The sequence below is a fragment of the Lepidochelys olivacea genome (genome assembly GCF_965140295.1).
Source record: "Lepidochelys olivacea isolate rLepOli2 genome assembly, chromosome: 2".
In the NCBI taxonomy this organism is placed as follows: domain Eukaryota; kingdom Metazoa; phylum Chordata; order Testudines; family Cheloniidae; genus Lepidochelys; species Lepidochelys olivacea.
In genome coordinates this window covers 202199497-202221782 of record NC_140412.1, presented here as the reverse complement: position 1 = coordinate 202221782, position 22286 = coordinate 202199497, and the positions used below count along the sequence as shown (strand labels likewise).

General features: G+C 38.4%; 1 protein-coding gene across 4 annotated transcripts in view; it reads right to left on the bottom strand.

The window, feature by feature from the left end:
• Nucleotides 1–5322: 5322 nt before the first annotated feature.
• ZNF385D (zinc finger protein 385D) overlaps nt 5323–22286 on the bottom strand; it is a 609568-nt gene continuing 592604 nt past the window's right edge. For 2 of the 4 annotated variants that reach the window (XM_084619095.1, XM_084619094.1), the window contains exons 5-8: nt 15502–15732; nt 13017–13195; nt 11467–11568; nt 5327–6760 (exon numbers count right to left, since the gene is read on the bottom strand). In XM_084619095.1, coding sequence (XP_084475221.1) covers nt 6527–6760; nt 11467–11568; nt 13017–13195; nt 15502–15732 — 746 coding nt within the window. In that variant the 3' untranslated portion in view covers nt 5327–6526. Of the gene's footprint in view, nt 6761–11466; nt 11569–13016; nt 13196–15501; nt 15733–22286 lie in introns of all 4 variants that reach the window. The other 2 variants (XM_084619096.1, XM_084619093.1) reach the window with 2 other exon arrangements.

The window sequence follows — 22286 nt, the reverse complement described above, 5'->3', positions numbered from 1 at the left end:
GGGATCAGAACCACGGCCCTGCCTGCTCCCTGCCCCTTCTCAATCGGTTGCTCCCAGAGGAAGCATCTGCAGTGTGGCCCCTGGCAAACCAAGTCAAAACCAATTTTAATCCAAAGGCACTTCTCCATGGCCACTGTCAACTCTCTGTCCCCAGCAGACACAGTGCTAGAACTGTTAAAAAAATGTTATGAGAATTAATGTAAAGTTAATGGTTTTTATTCCTTTTCCATTTTCCTTGGTCTCAAAATGTAGACCCATATTTAGTACACATACAAAATAAAACTCACGTTTAATCAGAGATGAAGCCTGGAAGCTATTAAAGCCCAAAAGAGGAAAGTTTCAGAAAGTTGTGAGCAGTTGAAATGGGGGGTAGAATGGAAAGCCCTGTGAAACCTTAATTATGGCAGTTACTCTACTGTAATATACATACACCCTCTATAGAAAATATATTATTATTATTTCAATGCTGCCTGAACTTCATCCTGTGATTTATTGACTCTGATCCAATGGCTCATCAGCTAGGTTTTTGAATGCCAGCTTCTTCAATCTACATTTACAACTCCACATTGCACTCAGAGTCTCATGTCAAAAGAATGTATGAATACCGAAGCACTGCTAATGAAAGCTTGAAAGGGACAGTTAAAATATAGTGGAAATTTCAAATACTATTAGAGCAAAATATGAACTATAATCATGGAGATCCTTTACAACAGTGGTTCTCAAACTTTTGTACTGGTGTCCCCTTTCACACAGCAAGCCTCTGAGTGCGACCCCCCTCCCCCCCATACAAATTAAAAACACCTTTTTTATATATTTAACATCATTATAAATGCTGGAGGCAAAGCAGGGTTTGGAGTGGAGGTGCACAGCTTGCGACCCCCCCAGGTAATAACCCCGTGACCCCCTGAGGGGTCCCGACCCCCAGTTTGAGAACCCCTGCTTTACAGGGACAAAACTATGTATGAAATACAAGCCATATGGCCAGTTCCTCATCTGATGTAAGCTGGTGTGCCTCCATTAATTTAAATGGAGCTATACTGGTTTACATCAACTGTGGATCTGTCTCATGCACCCTATATGTTATGCTATTGTACTAGACACTAATATCCAGATGTGTTTCTAATTATACAGGCAAATGTTCAGTTCCAGTTGTGCATAGTACAAATATTAGATTCCAGTCATACTCACACAAGGTCACTGACAAATGTGAGCCAGCCACTCTCCCTTAGGTTCCCTTCACCATCACATTCATTATTTTTAAAAACCTAAGCTCATGTAACTTCACTGGTCCTATATGTCATCCAGCAGCTGCAGAATTTTCCTTGCTGTTAATGTCTCACTGTCTCCACTGAAACATAACAAAGTAAAAAGCCCACGGGGGTTCAGATTCTTTTCCTGTTTTTCCTACATTTCCTGGCCACTGAGTAGCAGTCCAATGCAAAGTTCGTTGCAAATGCTAGACTGACATTAATGCAGGCTTGAAACTCAACCAAGTTTATTTTTCCAGTTTTGTTGTCTGAACTCGACTCAGAGCCCAGGGTTGAATGACACTTGGGAGGGTGCATGATTATGAAGAGGTTAGTATCAGCCTATTAGGCTCCAGACATTAAAGGTGAAATCTTATCCCCATTGAAGTCAAAGGAAGTTTTTCCTCTGGCTTCAAAAGGAACAGGAGTTCATGCTGAAACTATACGGGCTTTAGGCATTCTATAGCAGTCTTGTTTTGGGTCTGGGACTGTAAAGCCTTCTAGGCCTTGTTTCATTTCCCTGGCAGCTGACCCTCTAGCTCTGTAAGCATGATAACCATCTTTCTCCTTGGTTTACAGAATGAAGAAGGTTAAATACAGCAAGGTTCGGTACAGGAATAACCTCTTAGAGTGGAGGTTTGGTGCTTCCTTTGCAGAGTTGTTCTTCTCAGTTAGATTCTTAAAGAGCTGGTTGAGATAGCAACCAGTTTAATGGAGACCTATTCATTTATCATTGGTGGACTGTTCCCCTCAACTGTGGGCCGAAACTTAAATCAGAGATTTCCATGATTCACTGTCAACAAAGTGATGGGACTTGCTGATGAGCAAATATGGCCTGGGACACAAGGTGCAAATACTTAGGTACCATGGGGTAAAATTTTCAAAAGCACTTAAGTCACAGTTTGAAAAGTGACATAGACACTTAAGAGCTTAAGTCTCATTGAAAGGCAATACCTTTAAAAATCTGGTCCTACGTGTCTAAGTCACTTTTGAAAATGACACAGGCTCTGAAGTCACTTAAGTGCTTTTGAAAATTTTACCCCAATTCTTTTGAGGTAGAAATTTCCCAAGGAACCTCAAGAAGAGGTGTACTGTTTGGGGAACAAAAGGCAGAGTAAGAATGAGATATTAACAGGTGGCTTCATCTCTTATGGAATGGCATGCCAAGGTTCTGCAATCCCACTAGACACTTAAGTGCAACAGACAGGCAAAACCATCAAGATAGAGAATGACTTTTTATACTGGAGGTCAATATAAAAATGAGTGAGAGACAATAAAAATTACACACGTGGCTTCTGTGCATTGGCTCTGTGCCTTCAGCATCTGAAAAGACTGTATGTCTTTACAAGTGTGCAGCCTGTTTTGTGGTCTTCCCCTTCTAAAACGACAGGTTTAATTATTCTAGGTATAGAACGTAGATCAACTGTTTTGAAATAATTAAGATGTATACTTTAAAAATAAATACTCCTTGCCACATCCATGCCATTGTTCATGTAAAGTCGCTGTAGATACACCATTTGATTACTGGCCTTGCAGAGCCTAAAGTCTATACTAGCTCTCAAGACAGTAACTAACCTCTCTGTTCAGAACAATGATGAATCTTCAGACCAAATGTCTGAAGGCACAAATGCCTGGAAAATGTAGGTTTTTATCAGAAAAGATAGTTTGTAAAAAAACAAAAACAAAAACAAACCCCTCCCATAAATATAACACCATGACTTCTGGTCAGAACAGAACAATAGTTTTTTTAAAAACATCATAGAACAAATCTGCTTGTCTGAATACAAACACAGCCCTTTCCCTAGCAACTATGATTTCATACTGTCAGTCCAATGACTTATTCATATCTTGGGTGAAGCGACACATTTCCATGGGCTTTAGGCTTCTGTCCAGTCCTGTAGTGTTACTTATATTTAGTTAAAATGAAATAAGAAAAGACATTTCTCCCTTTACTATGCTTGATGCCATGGGCATATTGACACAAGTGTGTGTAATGTGGCTTAAGTATGACAGTTCCAATTCCAAATGCTGCGGTCATGCACATGGATTGGACTCACCATTCGCCAAGCAGATTGCTCTGCCAGTAGTTTTCACATTTATTTATTAAAATAGTAAGCAAACAGCCATTTAGCAGAGGAGATTGGATCCCAATGGATGCTGATCTATTCCTGACAAACAGGTGCTGCTCAACAGGTGGTGGGACAGCAAGGCACAGAAAATCCACTATACATTCTAACATTTAGGCTTTATCCTTTATTAGGTAGTGAGTAAGAGACATGAAAAGGTTTGAGATTGTGGTGTACAGCTGAAATTTAAGAGAGATTTGTGTGACCAAAAAGCGTTCCATAGAGCACTGTGACAAAAAAGGTCCAAGAAACAGAAAGTGAAGTTGCAGGTGGAAATAGTTGGAATGACACTGTTTATTTCTAGCAAATCTTTTATTAATTCTCCCTTAAGTACTGTGCCTCCATACATGCCACAGGCCACAACATGTTCACAAAGATGGGTCTGTTGATTTTAATGGTGTTGTGATAGTGTGGCAGGATGTACAGTATGTGCCCCCTTACCAATAGGTCGTGCACAAGACTATACAATAGGTTAGTGGTTCTCCTACTTTTCCATTCTACATATTACTTCATCTTCCTTCCCAACACTCCAGTCCTCCCCTTGATTCTCAAATGTTTCAATCTGTGGACAAGTAGAAAAGACTCTGCTGACAAATGGTGTCATTGAGCATAGATTGAAAACCACTGCCCTCTTCAGTAAGGGATATGCACACATGGCAAGGACATCACAGCTACTGCGTACAGAACATAGGCTGAATATTCTAAAGACCCAAGCCAAGATTTTAAAAAGAAGAGATCAAAGTTAGGCTCCTAAAACTACATTTATACACTTAAACGAGATGACTGATTTGCAAACAGACGGAGTGGCAGGCCCAACGCTTTAGAGATGGGCCCATTTGTAACCTTGTTGGGTGCTGCTGGATGCTGAGCACTTTTTTAAATATCCCACCTATTTAGGTACCTAAATATGATATTAGGAGCTCAACTCTTCTCTTCTATTTATGAATATCTTGGGCCAAAGCAATTCAGGTAATTAAGTAGTCCTGAAATCACCACAATATCTAGTTTGTGTCCTATATCTGATTAAGGTGATTACTATCAACTAACTTGATTTCAAGGCAAAAACTTTTGCAGATACACTGGACCAAATCATAGACCTGATTAATAAAGTGCTTATTTTAATTAATCCTTACAGAGAAACAAACACACGTCTTTGGAATTCTTTGGACACAGCCATCCATGGAGCCCCTTTTCTTTCTCTTTTTTATTTAGTTTTGTAAAAAAACAAAACGATATGCAGATAAGTTTTAAAAAAATGTATATGGAAGGCCCACTAATAACCTGAAAGTTGAGGGTGCTGCATATTTCCACTTTAGACATCTCCCAAACCGCTAATGTTGACCCCAAGTACTTTTAGGTAGCGCCCACATGGCCATTATTTTATATTAACAGCATTGTTATAAAATCTTTTAAACCATCCTGCCCCCCCCCCCACCTGAACTTAAATTATGGTTTCAATTTTTTTCTTTGTCTTAAAAGTATGGTAAGCTTTTCACTGAGCTACACATCAGAGTGGCTGCATCAGACTCAGCAACCCACTCCATAATCTCAATAGCTATTTTTCAGATCCCTATAGGGAAAAGCAGGCAGCAAGTATCAGAGATTCAAGACATGCCAATTTTTTTTCTCTGCTGTTTGTTACTATTTACTGACCCACATATGAAACGGAATGGTTATATAATTACTTTATATAGTAGATTTTCTGTTTATAAGTTATTTTTCTTACTCTAACATATATACAATATATCTATATATACCCCTGATGAATCCTATTTTATAGGGACACTATCAACCCCTTTAAGCCTCATAGTGAATATATAAGGCTTTAAAACCTTGCAAAGAAGCAAAGATCAGCTACAGAATGTAGGGTCCATTAGGATCCTAAAGGTGGTATTTGCTCCAAACCCATGATGTGCAATTATCTCATAATACGTATATGGTGTGTTGCTGCTTAGATATTATATATATATATATATATATATATATATCACATCAGTAGGAAATAAAATCATAGAACATATTCATTTCTATTACCATACCCATAACAAACAAGTTTTGATCTCTACTTAATACAGACAGTCCCACTGGTATGATATAAAAAGAATATGTCCTAGTCTTGGGGTGAAATCCTGGCTCCTCTGAAGTCAATGGCAAATCTCGTGTTGTCATCAACGGGACCAGTTTTTCACAGTTGGTTTTCATTTGCTAGGTATGACCATGCATAACCCATTCTTGACATCACTTTGTTCTACCACTAATGGTCTGTGATTCATGAAAACATAATATTTTTGCTGTCCACCTTTATGCCTTTAATGTTAGTTCCATCCTGTAAGTATTAGCTCTTTTGGATACATACACTGCACACATATTTTTCAGTTAGATAGAAGTTTGCCTATTTAGTGTACAGCACATGGATTTTTTGCACTAAATGTTCTTTATCTCTTATTTTGTCTTAACCATAGATCTACTGTATGTCTCTGTACTTTAATGTTTTCTATTAGGTGAGGAAAAGAAAGTTTTCTAACTAGGAACACCACATTATCATTGTCATTTTGCCTATTTAACAAAGTGAGATAATTTGTTCATTTTACCTTTTGCAACTCAGTTATAAACCTAGTGGCATAGATAGAGACACAATACTATTGTTGTACAAGACATCTATTGTAGCTACTTTTGTTCAGAAAAATACCCAGTAACTGCTGATTTGGCAGGAGGATCAGTAAGGGTACTACTATTCACAGTGTATCTTTTTTCTTCTTCTTCTTTTAATCTACAGAATAAAGTATTTTATGTACATTGGAACCAGTTAATGCCCTTTAGACAAATTTGTAAGTTGTTTCATAAAGCAGGAAAGACATTTCAGGGGAAATATGTGCCAAAAAGCACAGTCAAAAAGGCTTCACAAGTTCTGTATACCACTGTGAGTCAATGCTGGAGATCACTTCTAAAACGGTCAATATTCAAGAGGAATGCTCTCATTTGGAGAAAATACTGCCCCTTTCCTCTTTTAGAATTTTATCAATTCTCTATCAAAAGTCCTGGCTCTTCATATATACTTTAAACTATAAATAAACACTGCATAGTTCCATGTTCTTGATTTGCTTCTTTTTGTTTTGAAAAATTATTGCAGTACAATTGATTCCTGTTTGGAGTTCAGTAAGGAGCAAACAGCACAGGAGTATGGGTGGTCCGTATAGGCCCAGGAGCTGGTCGGAGGAGTGCTGGAGGAAGTGCTGTAGTCTGGAATAGGGTAGCTGCTGGGGCCGTTCGAAGACTGAAAGGGGAATTCACAGCCACAGCAGCAGCTGCTGCTGCAGCTGCTAGTGGGTTTGGTAAGATCCGTGGAGCCATTGGCTTTGAAGGTTCCTTTGAAAATACTAATTTTACCTGTGAGGAAAAGAAAAAAAACAGAGAAAGCAGAATTTGTTCAAATTAGCCACGTGACAGGTTACTCTTCTTAGATTATATATGAAAAATATATATATAGAGAAGTGGTATTAGTTTCTGGCACTAAAAGTGAGCTGCATCTGTGCAACAAAAGAGCTGCTATATCACACACTCCAATTGGGAAGGAGTACGTCCATGTTGTTTTGGTAGAGGCTACTTTGAAACCCAATATTATTTTGGTTTCACATCGTAACGTGGAAACCTATAATTTGATACATAATTTCAAATCAACATTTTAGTGAGTCCTGACAGGGACTGAGCAACCTCAACTTGCACAAAATTTAAGGGAAAAATTGAATAAGAAAGAATTGACAGTCAGTGAGGAAGCAGCCATCTGGACAGTCTGATGTTGCAGATTAGAACTTAGTGAAAACACCTCCCATTTGAATGCATTACAAAGCAGGGACTTTATTGTTGCTAGGTCAGTTCTATTTTTAAAAAAAAGATAATCAGTGAACCACTGTTTATTAGCGCCTGCAAAAAATAAACAAATTTTACCTAACAGCTATGAACGTCTCCTGGTTTGTCTTGCATACAAATGAGAGATGCATTCCATGTTCCCTATTCTACATCTTCTGACTGGCTCTCCTGCTGAGAGGAATCGGTAAAATAGCATTTCTCAGTGAGATGCTGTTCACAGTTACGGAGACAATGAAAAGTGGCAGAGATCTTAAAAACTTGGTTCTGAAAATTCATTTTTGATGAACATCTTTATGTGCTCACTGTTTAGTGAGCTGTGATGTAGTATTGTAGCTAAACACTGCAGCTTTTTCTTTAACAAGTTTTTAAAGCATCAGCACTGGGCAACGGCAAATATAATTTTGAAAAGTTTCCATTTACATCTTTCAAACACACACAATGTGTACAAAATGCTTAACTACATCTGAGTATAATTAAAAATACCCTTCGGGGTAGATCTCATTTTAGTGTATTAGCACTGATGTTTGATATGTGCATAAACTATCCCACTATGAGCGACTACAATCTGAGATGAGAATATGGGCCACCTCAAAAACCAGTGGAAGATTCCTGTTGACTTCAGTGGACTTTGGATCAGGCCTTGTGTCCCTGGGCTGCAACTCTGTCTCTCAGTAAGTTGTACATCGGTGGTATACATCTCGGTATAAATATGGACATTTCTCACTTACGGATAGGGCCAATTTCACCCCAGCCAACAGACTGTGTGTGTGTGTTCATTCAAATAACACCACACTGCCCCAGCTTGGCCCCTTGGACTCAGGAGGATTGTCCCATAAATCAACAGTGAATTTCAGCTGTGCAGTCCATCAGTGTTATCCACCATTCAAAAGTTCAGTTTTTATCTAACAGCTATCAGCTCACAGGTCTTAGGTCTGGTGCCCTACCTGCTTTAAGTTTGCTGAAGAATTGTAGGGGAAATTTTCAAAGGCACAAAAGGAAGTTAGGCACCTAATCCCATTGATTTGTTTTGGGTGTTGGGCACTTAACTCCCCCCTTGTGTCTATGAAAATCTACCCCAGGGTCGTCTTCTTGGTCAATGAAACACCCAATGTCACACCCTTTAGCAGGTCATGGTGCAAGCTCCTTACTTCCCTTCCTGTGATTTTATTTTTTCTCCTTATTTTCTATTTAAATAGGTTTTTTTAAAAAAATCTTTGTTTAGAATAAATTCATCAGAAAAATCACATTGACATGGGAGCGCTTTTATTATATAATAAAATGGATTTGAAAAGCGAGAAAATGAATCACAACAACTTGGGATTTTGGTCAGGTTAGCTTTTTATGTGCTGAACCGATCAGTTTGGAGAGGGACTGAGTGAGTCCCAATGTAGTCTGGAACTTCCTAACAGTGAGACCTATTAAACTGTGCAATAGTATCTCAAGGGAAGTGGTGAAGCCCCTTTATATGAGACATTTAAAACTACACGGGGCAAGCATTAGAAATATATATATTAGGGAACAAGTATTACATTGGTAGAATGTTGAACAAGATGAGTTACAGAACTGTAATAGGTCTTTTCCCATCTCTAACTTCTATGATCCCATGAATGAAGCAAAGCTGTTGGTGACTCAGGTGTATTTCTGCCACTGGGAAAAGAGGAAAAAAAACCCTTAGGATACTGTTGATGTAGAAGGTGCAGCATAGTGCTCTAATTGTTTGAAAAGTTGAAGAGATAAAATTCCATTGAAACTATATAGGCTTGTTGCCGGCACCCAGTGCCGAGAGGCTGAACAACAGCTTGCGTTGGTTCGTTACCCGGTGTGCTGCACCCAATAATCACAACGGGGTGGAGAAGCAGAAAAGTTTATTTGAAGCTTCAAAAAGGTACAGGGAGATTTGAATCTCAAATCCTGTACAACAGAGCAGGAAGTTACACAGGCTTTTATACATCCTTTTTCCCAGCATACTTATCCAATAGCAAGCTGCTCCAAGTATCCATATAGCCAGCCAATCCAGTTCCCAGCTAGTTCCCTGATTCTCTGTATCATTTGTTAAACTATACATAAAGCTGCTTTATTCAGCATTGTTCTTCCATATCTCCCCTGTTTGGCCTTGCTTAGTTTCAGGCAGTCTGACTCTGCAACATACTGTTGCAGATTCTCAGCATAACTGCTGTGTGTGCCTCCAGGCGGGGGGGCCAAGGACACTTGGGCCTAGCACGCAGAGCTGCTGCGAGTGCCTCCAGGCAGGAGGGGGGGGGCAAGGACACCGGGGCCTAGTGCGAGGGGGCTTCATCGACACTCGTGGTCTTCCATCCCCTCGAGTTACCTAGTGGCCATGCCCCAGTGTTCCCAACAGGCTTTCAATTCATTTGTTGAAGTGTTCATGGTTTTATGGTTCTATTTCCAAAAGAGATGAAATAGCAGTAATGCTTAGTTCATACAGTATATAGCACTATACATTTTCAAAGTGCTCTACAAATACTAATTAACATGCAGGGTATCCCTGTGAAATAGCTAAGTATTATTAGTGTGCGTAAACTGAAGCAGAGCAATTAAGTGACCCAAAAAACTAAAATGTTGAGAAAAGAAAGTTAATCAGCTTTAGAATACATCAAAAATATTTATAATCAAAGGAAGATCAGTGAATTTTTGGCTTTTTGTTTATTGCATTTGAATTCCAAATAACAGCATTGTCCATGTTATTTTGCAGAACGAAAACAAAACAAAAACAGCCCACCACCCCTCAAAAAACCCGCTTTTAACCTAGTAAGTAAGTCATAGTAGCAAGCTAGGACTTCTGCATCTCTGCTAACTTGTGCTTGTTTACTACTACCTCATCCACCCCCCCGCCACTTCCTTTGCCTCTTACATCCAGCTGTTGGGTCCTGTCTGGCATGTAGACTGTGAGCTCCTGGGGTGGGATTGTCTTTGTTACTCATCTGTACAGCACCAAGCACAACTGAGCCCTGATCCTTGTCTGGGATTATTCCTAGGTGCTTCTATAATATACATCAGTAAATAAATGTAATAAATAATAATAATGCAATAATTCTTTCCATCATTTGCTAGTCCAGATCTTACTTTTCTTGTTATATATTCTATTTTCTATAGGTTTGTACATGTTGGGGTCCTGAAATTTTCTGGTGGGTTAATGGCTGGCCTACTGAGGATGAAAGGCTCATCGATAGAGGCCACTGAAGGAGCCTCCTCTTTGGCTCAACTGGTAGCGAACGGCGGTTTTGGAGACAAAGGCCCCAAGTTCTGCCTCACTGCAGCAAGTGTACACTGCAGTTCACGAACAAGTGGCTGGTACGTACAGCACCAGGGATTTGTTAAGAGCCCACATCAAATACCAGAATAATGAATCTCAGTGAAAAATTGTATTGCATTACACAGCACAATGCTCTATGAAGAATTCCCAGGCAGATATTCTGATAGATGGATGTTATATTACACACAACTATCCCACCAGGGAGCTAGAGTATTTTATTACTAATGCAAGACACTGGGAGGATTTTATTAAATGCAAATATGTATTACTTTTCCTTTGGCCAAAGTCTTTGAAGTTAACAAGATCTGGGCCTCAAATAGTTTCTCCCGTGGGAGGTGAATGTGACCAGCCCAGGCTTGAAATTTCACAAGATAAAACAATGGTTTGTTGACTATGTTTAATTTTATCTAGGTAATTTTAATAAATACAAAATTAGAATAAATTAAAATAAAAACGTTGTGTGTTTTATGGTGGATCCTGTCCAGCAATCTGAGCATTGACCTCTTGGGCATTCACTGTGGAAGGTGCAGATAGGATCTTTACAGCCCTTATCTTTCTTTCTTTCTTTCTAATGACCTTTACAATGAGCCATGTTCTGAGCTCATCTACAGCTCTCCAAGAAGAGTGCTTATGGGGCTTAGTCCAATGCCCACTGAAGTTAATAGAAAGACTCCAATTGTCTTCAGTTGTACAGTGAACTATCACTTCCTACTTTCCACCTCCATCTACTACTGAGAACTATTCCTTACCTCTAGGGTGCATCTGAGCTGCCCCAAGGGACGTAAGCAACAGATTTAGGAATATGCTCAAACCTAGATTCTGTGCTACATCCCGCAGCATGCGCACACCCTGGAATCCACTCCGTCATTCAACTTTTGCACATTTTTCCCCGTGATGTTTTCTGAAAATCCTTCTCAGTAGGACATCATGGAAGAGAAAATTATTTGCTTACCCCAAGCGGATGTGCTCCCTTTTGGAGTTTGTTGTAAGGACTATATTTAGGTTTAGGGGGTTTCCCAGCAGCTCGATCTTTGTGCCTTCTACTACTTATGTGCTGTCAAAAAAGGGATATTACAAATTACCTTCTTTCAATCAGTATCACATTATTAATAGTTCCCTTCAACTCCTGCCTTTCGACAGGCATACTCCAGTCCTGAAGACTATTGCTGTCCACAATGGTATGAATTTGATTAAAATAAAATAAAGCAATAATTAATAACCATTTAGATGTATTTCAGCTTGAAGGAGCTTTTACTGCTTCATGTATTTGGGCAACGTTTTCAAAAGTACCCAGCCATGGTCTTAGTCTACTCCTATAGAAGTCAAGTGGGAGTTTTGGCACTGCTGACTTCATGGGAGCAAAGTTGAGGATTTTTGAAAAATACCACTTTAAAGCATCTGTGAAATGCAGCCAACTGCTGCACAGCAGAGATGGGAGAACGCAGGGGCATCCCCTACCAAGAAACAAAGTGCCATGAGACTTTTAACGTCCATGTAGGACAGACAGGAGCTTTCAAGATTTCACCTGAAAGACTGCCACACAGAATGCTGAGTGGTCGTCAATTAAAAATAAAACCACATTAATGCAGAGCCTATACATAAAATCTATTAGAATGTACAGCAATTTTCTGTACAGATTTTATGGAGCATTAGATGCTAAGAATTGTTTTTTTCTAGAACTTTTTTTTTTCTGAAAAGAGTTATTGCAGGAAAGATAAACAAGGAAAGGAACTTTTTTTCCTGAAAGTGTAAGACAGATACAAATGTAGTCCATCAGAGTATTTATCTCCATACTTTTCTTAACAAGTTTTCAATTCCAAAAGGCACATAAAGTAACTAAGTGTTTTCCAGAACAATGGCTTTGTTCATCTGAGAGAGAATGATTGACTTTAACTTAAGAGTAGTTGCAATTTAGAAGGTGAGGCTTATTGGCTGCAGAGGAACACTGATAAAAACAGCCCACACTGTTCAGAAGGTTTTTCAACGTTCTATAAAAAGACTCTCTCCACACACATCTACATTCTCGTGAATACAAATATCACACAGCACACAAAATGACATGGTTTATAAAGCCATGACAGGTTTCAGAGTAACAGCCGTGTTAGTCTGTATTCGCAAAAAGAAAAGGAGTACTTGTGGCACCTTAGAGACTAACCAATTGGTTAGTCTCTAAGGTGCCACAAGTACTCCTTTTCTTTAAGCCATGACAATAATAGTAGTCTAAAGACACTTGTAACATTGTAGTTTAGAGAAAGATTCTATAACAGTTTTAAAATATATATATATAATCAGCAGTTTTTGAGGAATTGTACTTTATCCGAAGGAAAATCATACCGAAAACAAACACACAGAACACAAGCCCAAGTACAAAGGGCAAAAGCAGCAAGCTCCATTTAGATGTGAATTCTCAACACATTGACACATGCTAAATGAGCAGGTACTTCACCATTATGAAAACAAGGCAGAGTCAAGGATTCAGTGTTGTCCAAGCTGTTTAAGTACCTGTTTAAGTTGTGTCTCAGAGTTTACGTGCACATCACAAATTTCACAGTGAAATGTTTTGTTTTGTAGGCCTGTGTTTCCTTTATTAACAGGTCCCTTGCCTTTGACTCCTGCCCGGGGAAAGGCTTTAATAGTTCCACTTCCATTCCGAGCTTCCAACATAGTTTTGTGCTTAGTCCCTGGAGAGATTCCAAATAGGAAACAGATATTTTGGGTAAGTTGATTGCATTTTATTATTTCAACTTTTAAATACATATATATCTATATCTATCTATCTATAAATCTCAGTTTTGGCCAATGTGTTTTCTTTGGAACATGTCCATATTGCCTATATCAGTAGGATAATAGAGTAACGATATTTCACATTTCATATATCATTACCTGGAATTTAATTATTAAATGCACCTATCTAGGCAACAAAACAGGAACAAGCAGCTACCACCAATAAGTAATGGAATGCTCAGGATGTCCTGAGGTGAAGTTAAATAGGTGTGACTTCTTTCACTAATGCCCGCTGCTAATAAGACATGAACTGTGATTTAGCTATTAAAGATGTTGTTGCAAGTGATTTGTAGGCTTCTGTGATGAGGATGATAAACAGTACATTTTAAGAAGCAGAAACTTGAATCTGCAATTAAATAGTCAGTTCCCAAATCCTGGAGGTTCCAAAAAAATAAGTAACTCAGACAGAGCACAAGTTCCAGGCAGCAATCTAAGGATCTTAAGGGCCTGCGACAGAAACCAAAACATAAGAGAAATATGGACATTGCTCACATTTGTTACTAATAAAAAATATAGACAAAAATCAATAATAAAGGGGCTGATTGTTATATCTTTACTCATGTTAAATAACACCTTACCTAATTGATTTTAATCCGCCCACTCATGGTTTAAGCCACTATTCAATGTGAATAATAATGTGACAATCTTTATTCAAAATTTATATAGACACATAGAGATTACTTTAGCAGCCTAGTAACCTAAATTTTGAAGATTTTTTGACTTTCTATTGTGATAAACACACAAGGTTGGATCTTGATTTGATGTTGAATTGATATAATTACATTGACTTCAATGGAGCCATACCAATCTAAACTAGTTGAAGATCTGGCCCATAATATTTAAAACTACTCAAACTTCTTTTCGCAATCAGAAACAATAAATCAGCACATTTTTTTCAGTTTAAATGAACATTGCACCATGCCAAGGTTATCTTTTTTGGATTTCAATTTAAGACCTTTCATCATTTTAGGCCTATAATATTTCAGCTAAAACCCAGTCTTTACCCTAATTAATCCCACAGAGTCTCACACTAATATAATAAGGCCTTTAGCCTAATAACCCCATTACTTATGTTTACCTACTTGCCCACCTGTGTCTTCCAAATTAGTACGAAATACACACCTGTCAATACTATACCCCTATAGTGTCATTCTACTTATAGCAAGCTTAAGATCATTCATGAGACATTAGACAAGCTCATAGGTGAACACTGAGTAATCTCGGTCGCTATGTTATGTTTCAGGCTTTAAGTTTAGCTTTCTCTCTCTTCTTCAAGTCTATTCTTGGCTATCTTCTAAGGTCTTGATTTTCCAGCCTTGTCTACATTAGGGAATGCTTTCAAAATGTCCCACTGATGCTGTTGGGAGCTCTATTACAGACAAGATTCTGGCTGCTGACACCAGAATCCTTAAACCTGCTCACAACAAGTCGAATCGAAATGGTGTTTAACATGGTAGCAACAGATGATGGCCTGTCTACACCAAGGCTCTCCAACACTACTAACACCAGTGGCAAGAAAGTGTTAAATCTATGGGAAAGATGGTCACTAGTTGCCAAGCAGGAGCCATCATCAGCCAATTAGTGCAGGAATTTTTTTTTTTATTCTGTACGGTTACCAAAAATTATTGCTCAGCAAGAGATTTGATCTCCGATCTTTGCATTTTGATTGGCTGATGCCCTCTATTTCAGTATAATTTGTTATATTTTATACCAAACTATTCTCTTTGCTATTTGACATAAATGAAAGTATGCAAATTCCGACCACCAAAAGTAAGAACGGCCATACTGGATCAGACCAATGGTCCAGCTAGCCCAGTATCCTGTCTTCTGACACCGGCAAGTGCTAAATGCTTCAGAGGAAATGAACAGAACAGGGCAATTATCCTGTGATCCATGTCCTGTCGTCTAGTTCTAGCTTCTGGCAGTCAGAGTAACAGAGTATAAGCTGTTACTTAGCACCATAATGTTTGGAATCAATGAAAAGTGAAATTTAAGAAAACTGGTAACTTGCAGGCACTAAACTTCCTTTTTTCCCCTTATGAAAGATTCTTTGCTTGTCATCTTTATTCTTTAATAGTTAATGAATTCCATGTAATTGCCAGTTTTCTGCCACCCCTTTGTCCCCTGCTGCAAGAGATCTAATCTATTCAGAGGAAGATAATTGCAGAGCTCTTGAGACGGAAAAGAAACTGCTACATCTCACCACTGTTGTGCGCCTCCAGCTGCGAGGTGGAGTTGACAGCAACCTTGCATAGTGAACAGTAAAGCAGCCTTTTTGCCTTTTCTTCCTCAGTCTCCACGGAAGGGCATGTGTTGCTGCTAGTGGCTGTTGTGGGGATTTTTTCCACTTTAGAGGTGATCTCTGTTGTCCTAACACTGCTTTTCCGAATTTCCACTGTTGTTGTTGATATTGCTGGTGTCCCAGTGGTAAGATCTGCAGTCAAAATAAGAAGGAGATGGAAACATAATAAACGCACTGACCTTTTTCATTGGGAATGTTAATGTTGCACCTACAAAGAGATGCGTAATATTTCGACAAAACTTTGACTAACTATAATCAACTGAATGTGATCTTTTTCTTATTACTAGAGTACATTTGCAAAATACAGTGTTATATTGAAACACCACACATACTGTCCCCTTGTATAATACAATCACTTACTGGGTACAAATTTCTTAAACTGAAAAGGCATATTAGACCATTGACACCATTCCCCAACACATGAAGGCTAATCCCTTAAAAGAGGTCAGATAATTTATTAGTAAATTAGACAGTTAATATTTGCACACAGTCCTTTGAGCTTGATAAAGTTCCATCACTTCTATGTGTTATTATCATCTTTTAATGTTCTCTACTATTCTTAAAAAATGTGTGGTTCTGAAATGAGTCAGATAAAGACAAAATATTACACTGATATTACTCTTGATCTTAGCCAAAGATAATAGATTAATAACAGTAATTACTTACAGGGTTTTATATTTTTCATAGAGCTGTAGAAACACACTCAATTTGTTTAGAAAAAATGTGTGTATAACTATCGTACACAACGTGACACATATATTTTTAATTATTTAGACATTTCCCATATAAAGAAGCACCTATCCTCATCTAGAGACTCCTTTCCTTCAATTACAAATACAATAAACTAAAATTAAAGATACAATCAACATATATTCTGTAGACATCATTATGATAATGAAATAAAACTCAATTATAGTATTTTGTGATGGCATCAGAACGCAGAGATGTGTTGTTTTATATTTTTCCTTTACTGATATATTTTGAAGAATATCACAAGAAAAATGTATTTATTAAAATCATATACAAACTGTCCATATAACCTGCTGTATATTTATTTTTTACAATGAGATTTTGAGTATTATTGAAACAATTTACCACTGGAGTAAAAGGTGGCAGATAATGTTTAAAAAACCTAGACTTTGATTTACAAATGATTATACCAGTGAGATGGTAGAATTGTGACATTAGAGATAGCCCAGCCTATCAGAACACAGTTGACTTTAGTCCATTTACAGTCCTAAGGGTTAAAATAATGTAAAAGGTGGGATTTGTTATTTACATTCTGAAATAGTTATTTTGTGACTGTGATTTTACAGTTTTAAAATATAACCCGATTACATCCTACTGTCGCGATGAAAAAAGCCCTCCAATTACATCCTAGCCATGAAATACTGTATGACTTTGGTAACAAGCTTGTTATTATAATATATAAGGATCAAGCTGGACCACAAATAAGAAATGACATTGAAGTAAAATATGGCCGCAAAACAAGGCAATGCCATTTGTAGATTGCAGACAGATCATGGAACAGGGCGGGGCTAGTTCCTCTACATGGCCTTGAATCAGAAAAACACATCAGCATGTGCTTAACTTCAGTAGAACTCAGATATGTGCTTAAAATTAAGTTTGTGCCTACGTGCTTTCCTGAAAGTGCTTTTCCAGGCATGGTTGCTGAATTGGTGCCCAATAGACAGACTTAGCTATATTTACTTATGTTGGGTAGCACCTTCCTCCATTAGAAGCCCTTTTGACTTCATTGAGACTGCTCCTGGAATGCGTACCTAGCATGAGTAAGGATGGCAGAATCTGGCCCGATATATCCATGGTGCAACAGTGCTTAAAATACTTTAGTTTATGGTCCTTCACACATCTGAAATGCATGAACAAATTATAGTGAATTTAAAGAAGAGCAATATATATATATATGATTAAGGGGGCAAAGAGACTGATTTATGAGAAAATGTAAAAAAAAACCTTGGCAACACACAAACTAATTGAACAATAACTGTCAATGAGTATTTTAACAACAGAAACACAAACACAGGGGAGGAATGGTTAAGGATGGTGTGAGGATGTCAGAGGTGAAAGTGGGCCGGTACGGCATACCGGTAAGACCCATACCCATCTGACATTAAAGCGCTAATGTCGCTGCCCCTTTTGCCCCACTGAGGGTCACCGAGAGAGGGGAGCAAAAGGGGCCGCTGCCTCGGGGCCCAGTGATTTAAAAGGGCCCGGGGCTCCCGGCTGCCACCACAACTACCACAGCAGGCCCTTTAAATCACCACCGGAGCCCCGGGTGGTGTGGAAGGGCTGGCTGGGGGAGGCTGACCACCAGCCCCACCCCTTCCGCCCGAGGCCCCACCCCATCTGGGGACCCGGAGCGGGCCCCTGTACTGGTAAGACTTTTATGTTACTTTCACCCCTGGAGGATGTATTAACATGTGTCATGGAATGAAACAGACTACACATCAAGAAAACATCCTTAATAAGGACATTGAGCCAGGGGGTTAGTTTTGCAAGGGATGGAGTACAGGCATTATTTCTTGGAATTTTTAAAACTAGATGGAATAAAGATGTATTGTAGGGGACACTCCTGCATTAGCAATGTAGTGGACTAGATGGTCCTATTCATCTGTAATCTCTATGAATTTATTAATCTTCTCTCCTTTCTCTCTCCTTTTTGGATTTTTATTCTAATAGTTTCAGCATGATTAAAGTGTAAGTCACCTGTCCATGCAGGGAGACAATCAAATTTAACAACACTGGAGTTGAAACAAAAATTTGTCTTTAGAGGCAGGAGATATAATCATACAATATACTGAAAGCAGTCACTCTTGTAGTCCCAGAGAAGGCACAGGGAGTGGTAAGTAAGGAGAGAGTAAATAGCCTCCTCTTGTCTTAAAGCTTTCTCCTTTCTTCTTACCTTCTTCCAGTTCTTTAATTCATTGTAATAACATAGCTTAATGTTTTCAAATTTTAGTTTATATTAGAAATAAGATTTTAAAATGCTAAGTACCAAAATTAATTGTGCTATTAAACAATAGAATACCATTTATTTTAAATACTTTTGGATGTTTACTTCATTTTCAAATATATTAATTTCAATTACAACCCAGAATACAAAGTATATAATGCTCACTTTATTTTTTATTACAAATATTTGTACTGTAAAAACCAAACCCATGTATTTTTCAATTCACCTAATACAAGTACTGTAGTGCAATCTCTTTATCATGAAAGTTGATCTTACAAATATAGAATTATGTACAAAAAAACTGCATTAAAAATAAAACAATGTAAAACTTTAGAGCCTACAAGTCCAGTCAGTCCTACTTCTTGGTCAGCCCATCATTCAGACAAACAAGGTTGGTTACAATTTGCAGTAGATAATGCTGCCTGCTTCTTGTTTACAATGTCACCTGAAAGTGAGAACAGGCATTCACATGGCATTGTTGTAGCTGGCACTGAAAGATGCCACATGTGCTGAAGAGTCATATGTCCCTTCATGCTTCAACCACCATCCCAGAGGACATGCATCCATGCTGCTGCTGGAATCTGCTTGATAACAATGCAAAGCAAAAGTGTAGACTGACGCATGTTGATTTTCATCATCTGGGTCAGATACCACCAGCAGAAGGTTGATTTTCTTTTTTGGTGGTTTGGGTTCTGTAGTTTCCACATCAGAGTGTTGCTCTTTTAAGACTTCTAAAAGCATGCTCCACACCTCGTCCCTCTCAGATTTTGGACGGCACTTCAGATTCTTAAACCTTGGGTCAAGTGCTGTAGCTATTTTTAGAAATCCACATCGGTATCTACTTTGCGTTTTGTCAAATCTGCTGTGAAAGTGTTCTTAAAATGAACATGTCCTGGGTCATCATCCGAGACTGCTATAACATGAAATGTATGCAGAATGCAGGTAAACCAGAGCAGGAGACATACAATTTTCCCCGCAAAGAGTACAGTTTATTTTTTTAACGAGCATCATCGGCGTGGAAGCATGTCCTCTGGAATGGTGGCTGAAACATGGAAGGGGCACACAAATGTTTAGCATATCTTGCATGTAAATACTGTTCGATGCTGGATAAAAAAGTGCCATGCGAATGCTTCTTCTCACTTTCAGGTGATATTGTAAATAAGAAGCAGGCAGCAGTATCCCCCGTCAATGTAAACAAACTTGTTTGTCTTAGTGATTGGCAGAATAAGAAGTAGGACGGTGTGGACTTGTAGGCTCTAAAGTTTTACATTGTTTTGTTCTTGAGTGCAGTTATGGAACCAAACAAAATTCTGCATTTGCAAGTTACACTTTCACGGTAAAGAGATTGTAATTCAGTACTTATATGACGTGAATTGAAAAATACCATTTCTTTTGTTTATCATGTTTAAAGTGCAAATATTTGAAATCAAAAATAATAATATAAAGTGAGCACTCTGCACTTTGTATTCTGTGTTGTAATTGAAATCAATATTAAAATACAGAAAAACGTCCAAAAATATTTAATAAATTTCTATTGGTATCCTATTGTTATAAGGGTGATTCATCGTGATTTTTTTTAAATCACAATTAATGTTTTTAGTTAATCACGTGAGTTAACTGTGATTGACAGCCCTACTAAGTAAATTAAGAAGTATTATATATATATATATATATATATATATATATATATATATATATATATATATATATATATATGGATAGTATGATATATTTAGCACCAGTGTTTTGAATGCGTGTGCATAGAGAAAAATGTAACTTGGGTGACACCTTATTTGTGTACTAGGAATGAGCCATTCCAAAAGCTGGAAAGTAGTTTCATATATACAGATACCCTCCTACACAGGGTATAGAAGGAACACCCCTACAACATATGTATATTATACCATAGTGCATATTACATGTAGTTCCATTTCAGGAGCCGTTCCCAAATGTGTAAACAATGACACAAGCAGTTTGGCTCTTTTGTGTATCTTCAGTCTAATTATGGGTAAGCTCCAAAGGGTGCAAAGATTTGGTTACATATACAGAATTGCAACTGGGTATTCAAAGGTTATTTGAATGTCTTAGGTCTAATCAGTAGGCTGTAAAAACTTCAGAAGCAGGCTCTGGTTTCAGTCAGGCCAGAAATAAATCTAAAATAGTCTTACTCCCAGCATAGTATCTCTGCTTTTACATGGCGACAGGATCCTTTTATAGGGTTACATTGAGATCTCAATTATAGTCTCCGTTTTCAAATGTAAAGATGCATATTTTTGGAATGTTTGAATAAAATCTATTTGCCCATTTTGTGCGATTAAAGGGTGATGAAAGTTACCTTTTCCTGCTGTAAATGTTTGTGGTGGTGGCGTGTGCTAGTTTTGTTTTCTTTTGGAGGTTTTTATACACATTCAAGTTAACTGAAAAAAATGGCTCAGCTATAAAAGTTTAGCTTTTCAGCTAGTTAGTCTTCACTGAGTTCTAGTCTTCAGATCAAGTTAAAAAAAATCAAAAGGGATTGCACTTTTTTTTTTTTAAAGAAAAGGGTTTTGCAATTTTTTTAAATAGTTTTAGTGTTACTCTATTTATGGAATTATGGAACAGGATAAATACATATTTCACTATGTTTATCAATACATATTTACTGTGACAAAGTTCCTCCTCTGCCTTGGTGGGTCCTGCACTTATTGGCGGATTTTCTCGCCTCAGAGGTTCACGGCAGCCATCATTTTGGCCACTTTCATGGCTCAAATCTGCCGTTCACTCAGTTAGCCTCATCACTAGCCAGCATGGGGAAAGGAAGAAGAACAATCCCCACAGTTTCTGCTGATCCACCTAGTGGATTGGGGAACAGGCCAGAGACCTTCCTCTCTGGTGGAACCCACAGTCCAGTTCAACTCCTCTGGTATCAAGTAGGGAGTTAGGGGGATGGAGGGATGGGGGGAACCCGGGCCCGCCCTCTACTCTGGGTTCCAGCCCAGGGCCTTGTGGATTGCAGCTGTCTACAGTGGCTCCTGTAACAGCTGCGTGACAGCTACAACTCTCTGGGCTACTTCCCCATGGCGTCCTCCCAACACTTTCTTTATTCTCACCTTCCTCCTGATGTCTGATAATGCTTGTGCTTCTCAGTCCTCCAGCAGCACCCTTCTCACTCTCAGCTTCTTATGCCTCTTGCTCCCAGCTCCTTGCACGCACCACAAACTGAAGTGAGCTCCTTTTTAAACCCAGGTGCCCTGATTAGCCTGCCTTAATTGATTCTAGCAGCTTCTTGATTGGCTGCAGGTGTTCTAATCAGCCTGTCTGCCTTAATTGTTTCCAGAAAGTTCCTGATTGTTCTGGAACCTTCCCTGTTACCTTACCCAGGGAAAAGGGACCTACTTAACCTGGGGCTAATATATCTGCCTTCTATCACTCTCCTGTAGCCATCTGGCCCGACCCTGTCACATTACCTACATACTGTAGAAGTAGTTGCTATTTTAATGCTGATCATGCAACTATGGAAGTACACATATACATGAATGTCAATGAAGTCAACAGAAAGACTCCAATTCACTTCAAAAGGCTTGAGATCAGGCTCTCAATCCCATTCCTTTCCTTCTTACATAAGATAAATAATCCTCAATTGTTAACTAAACAATCCTCAATTCATGTAACAGTAAAGTTACATTTTTAAAAGCTGAAATATCAAGAAATGCAAATGTTAAGGTTCTAGTTG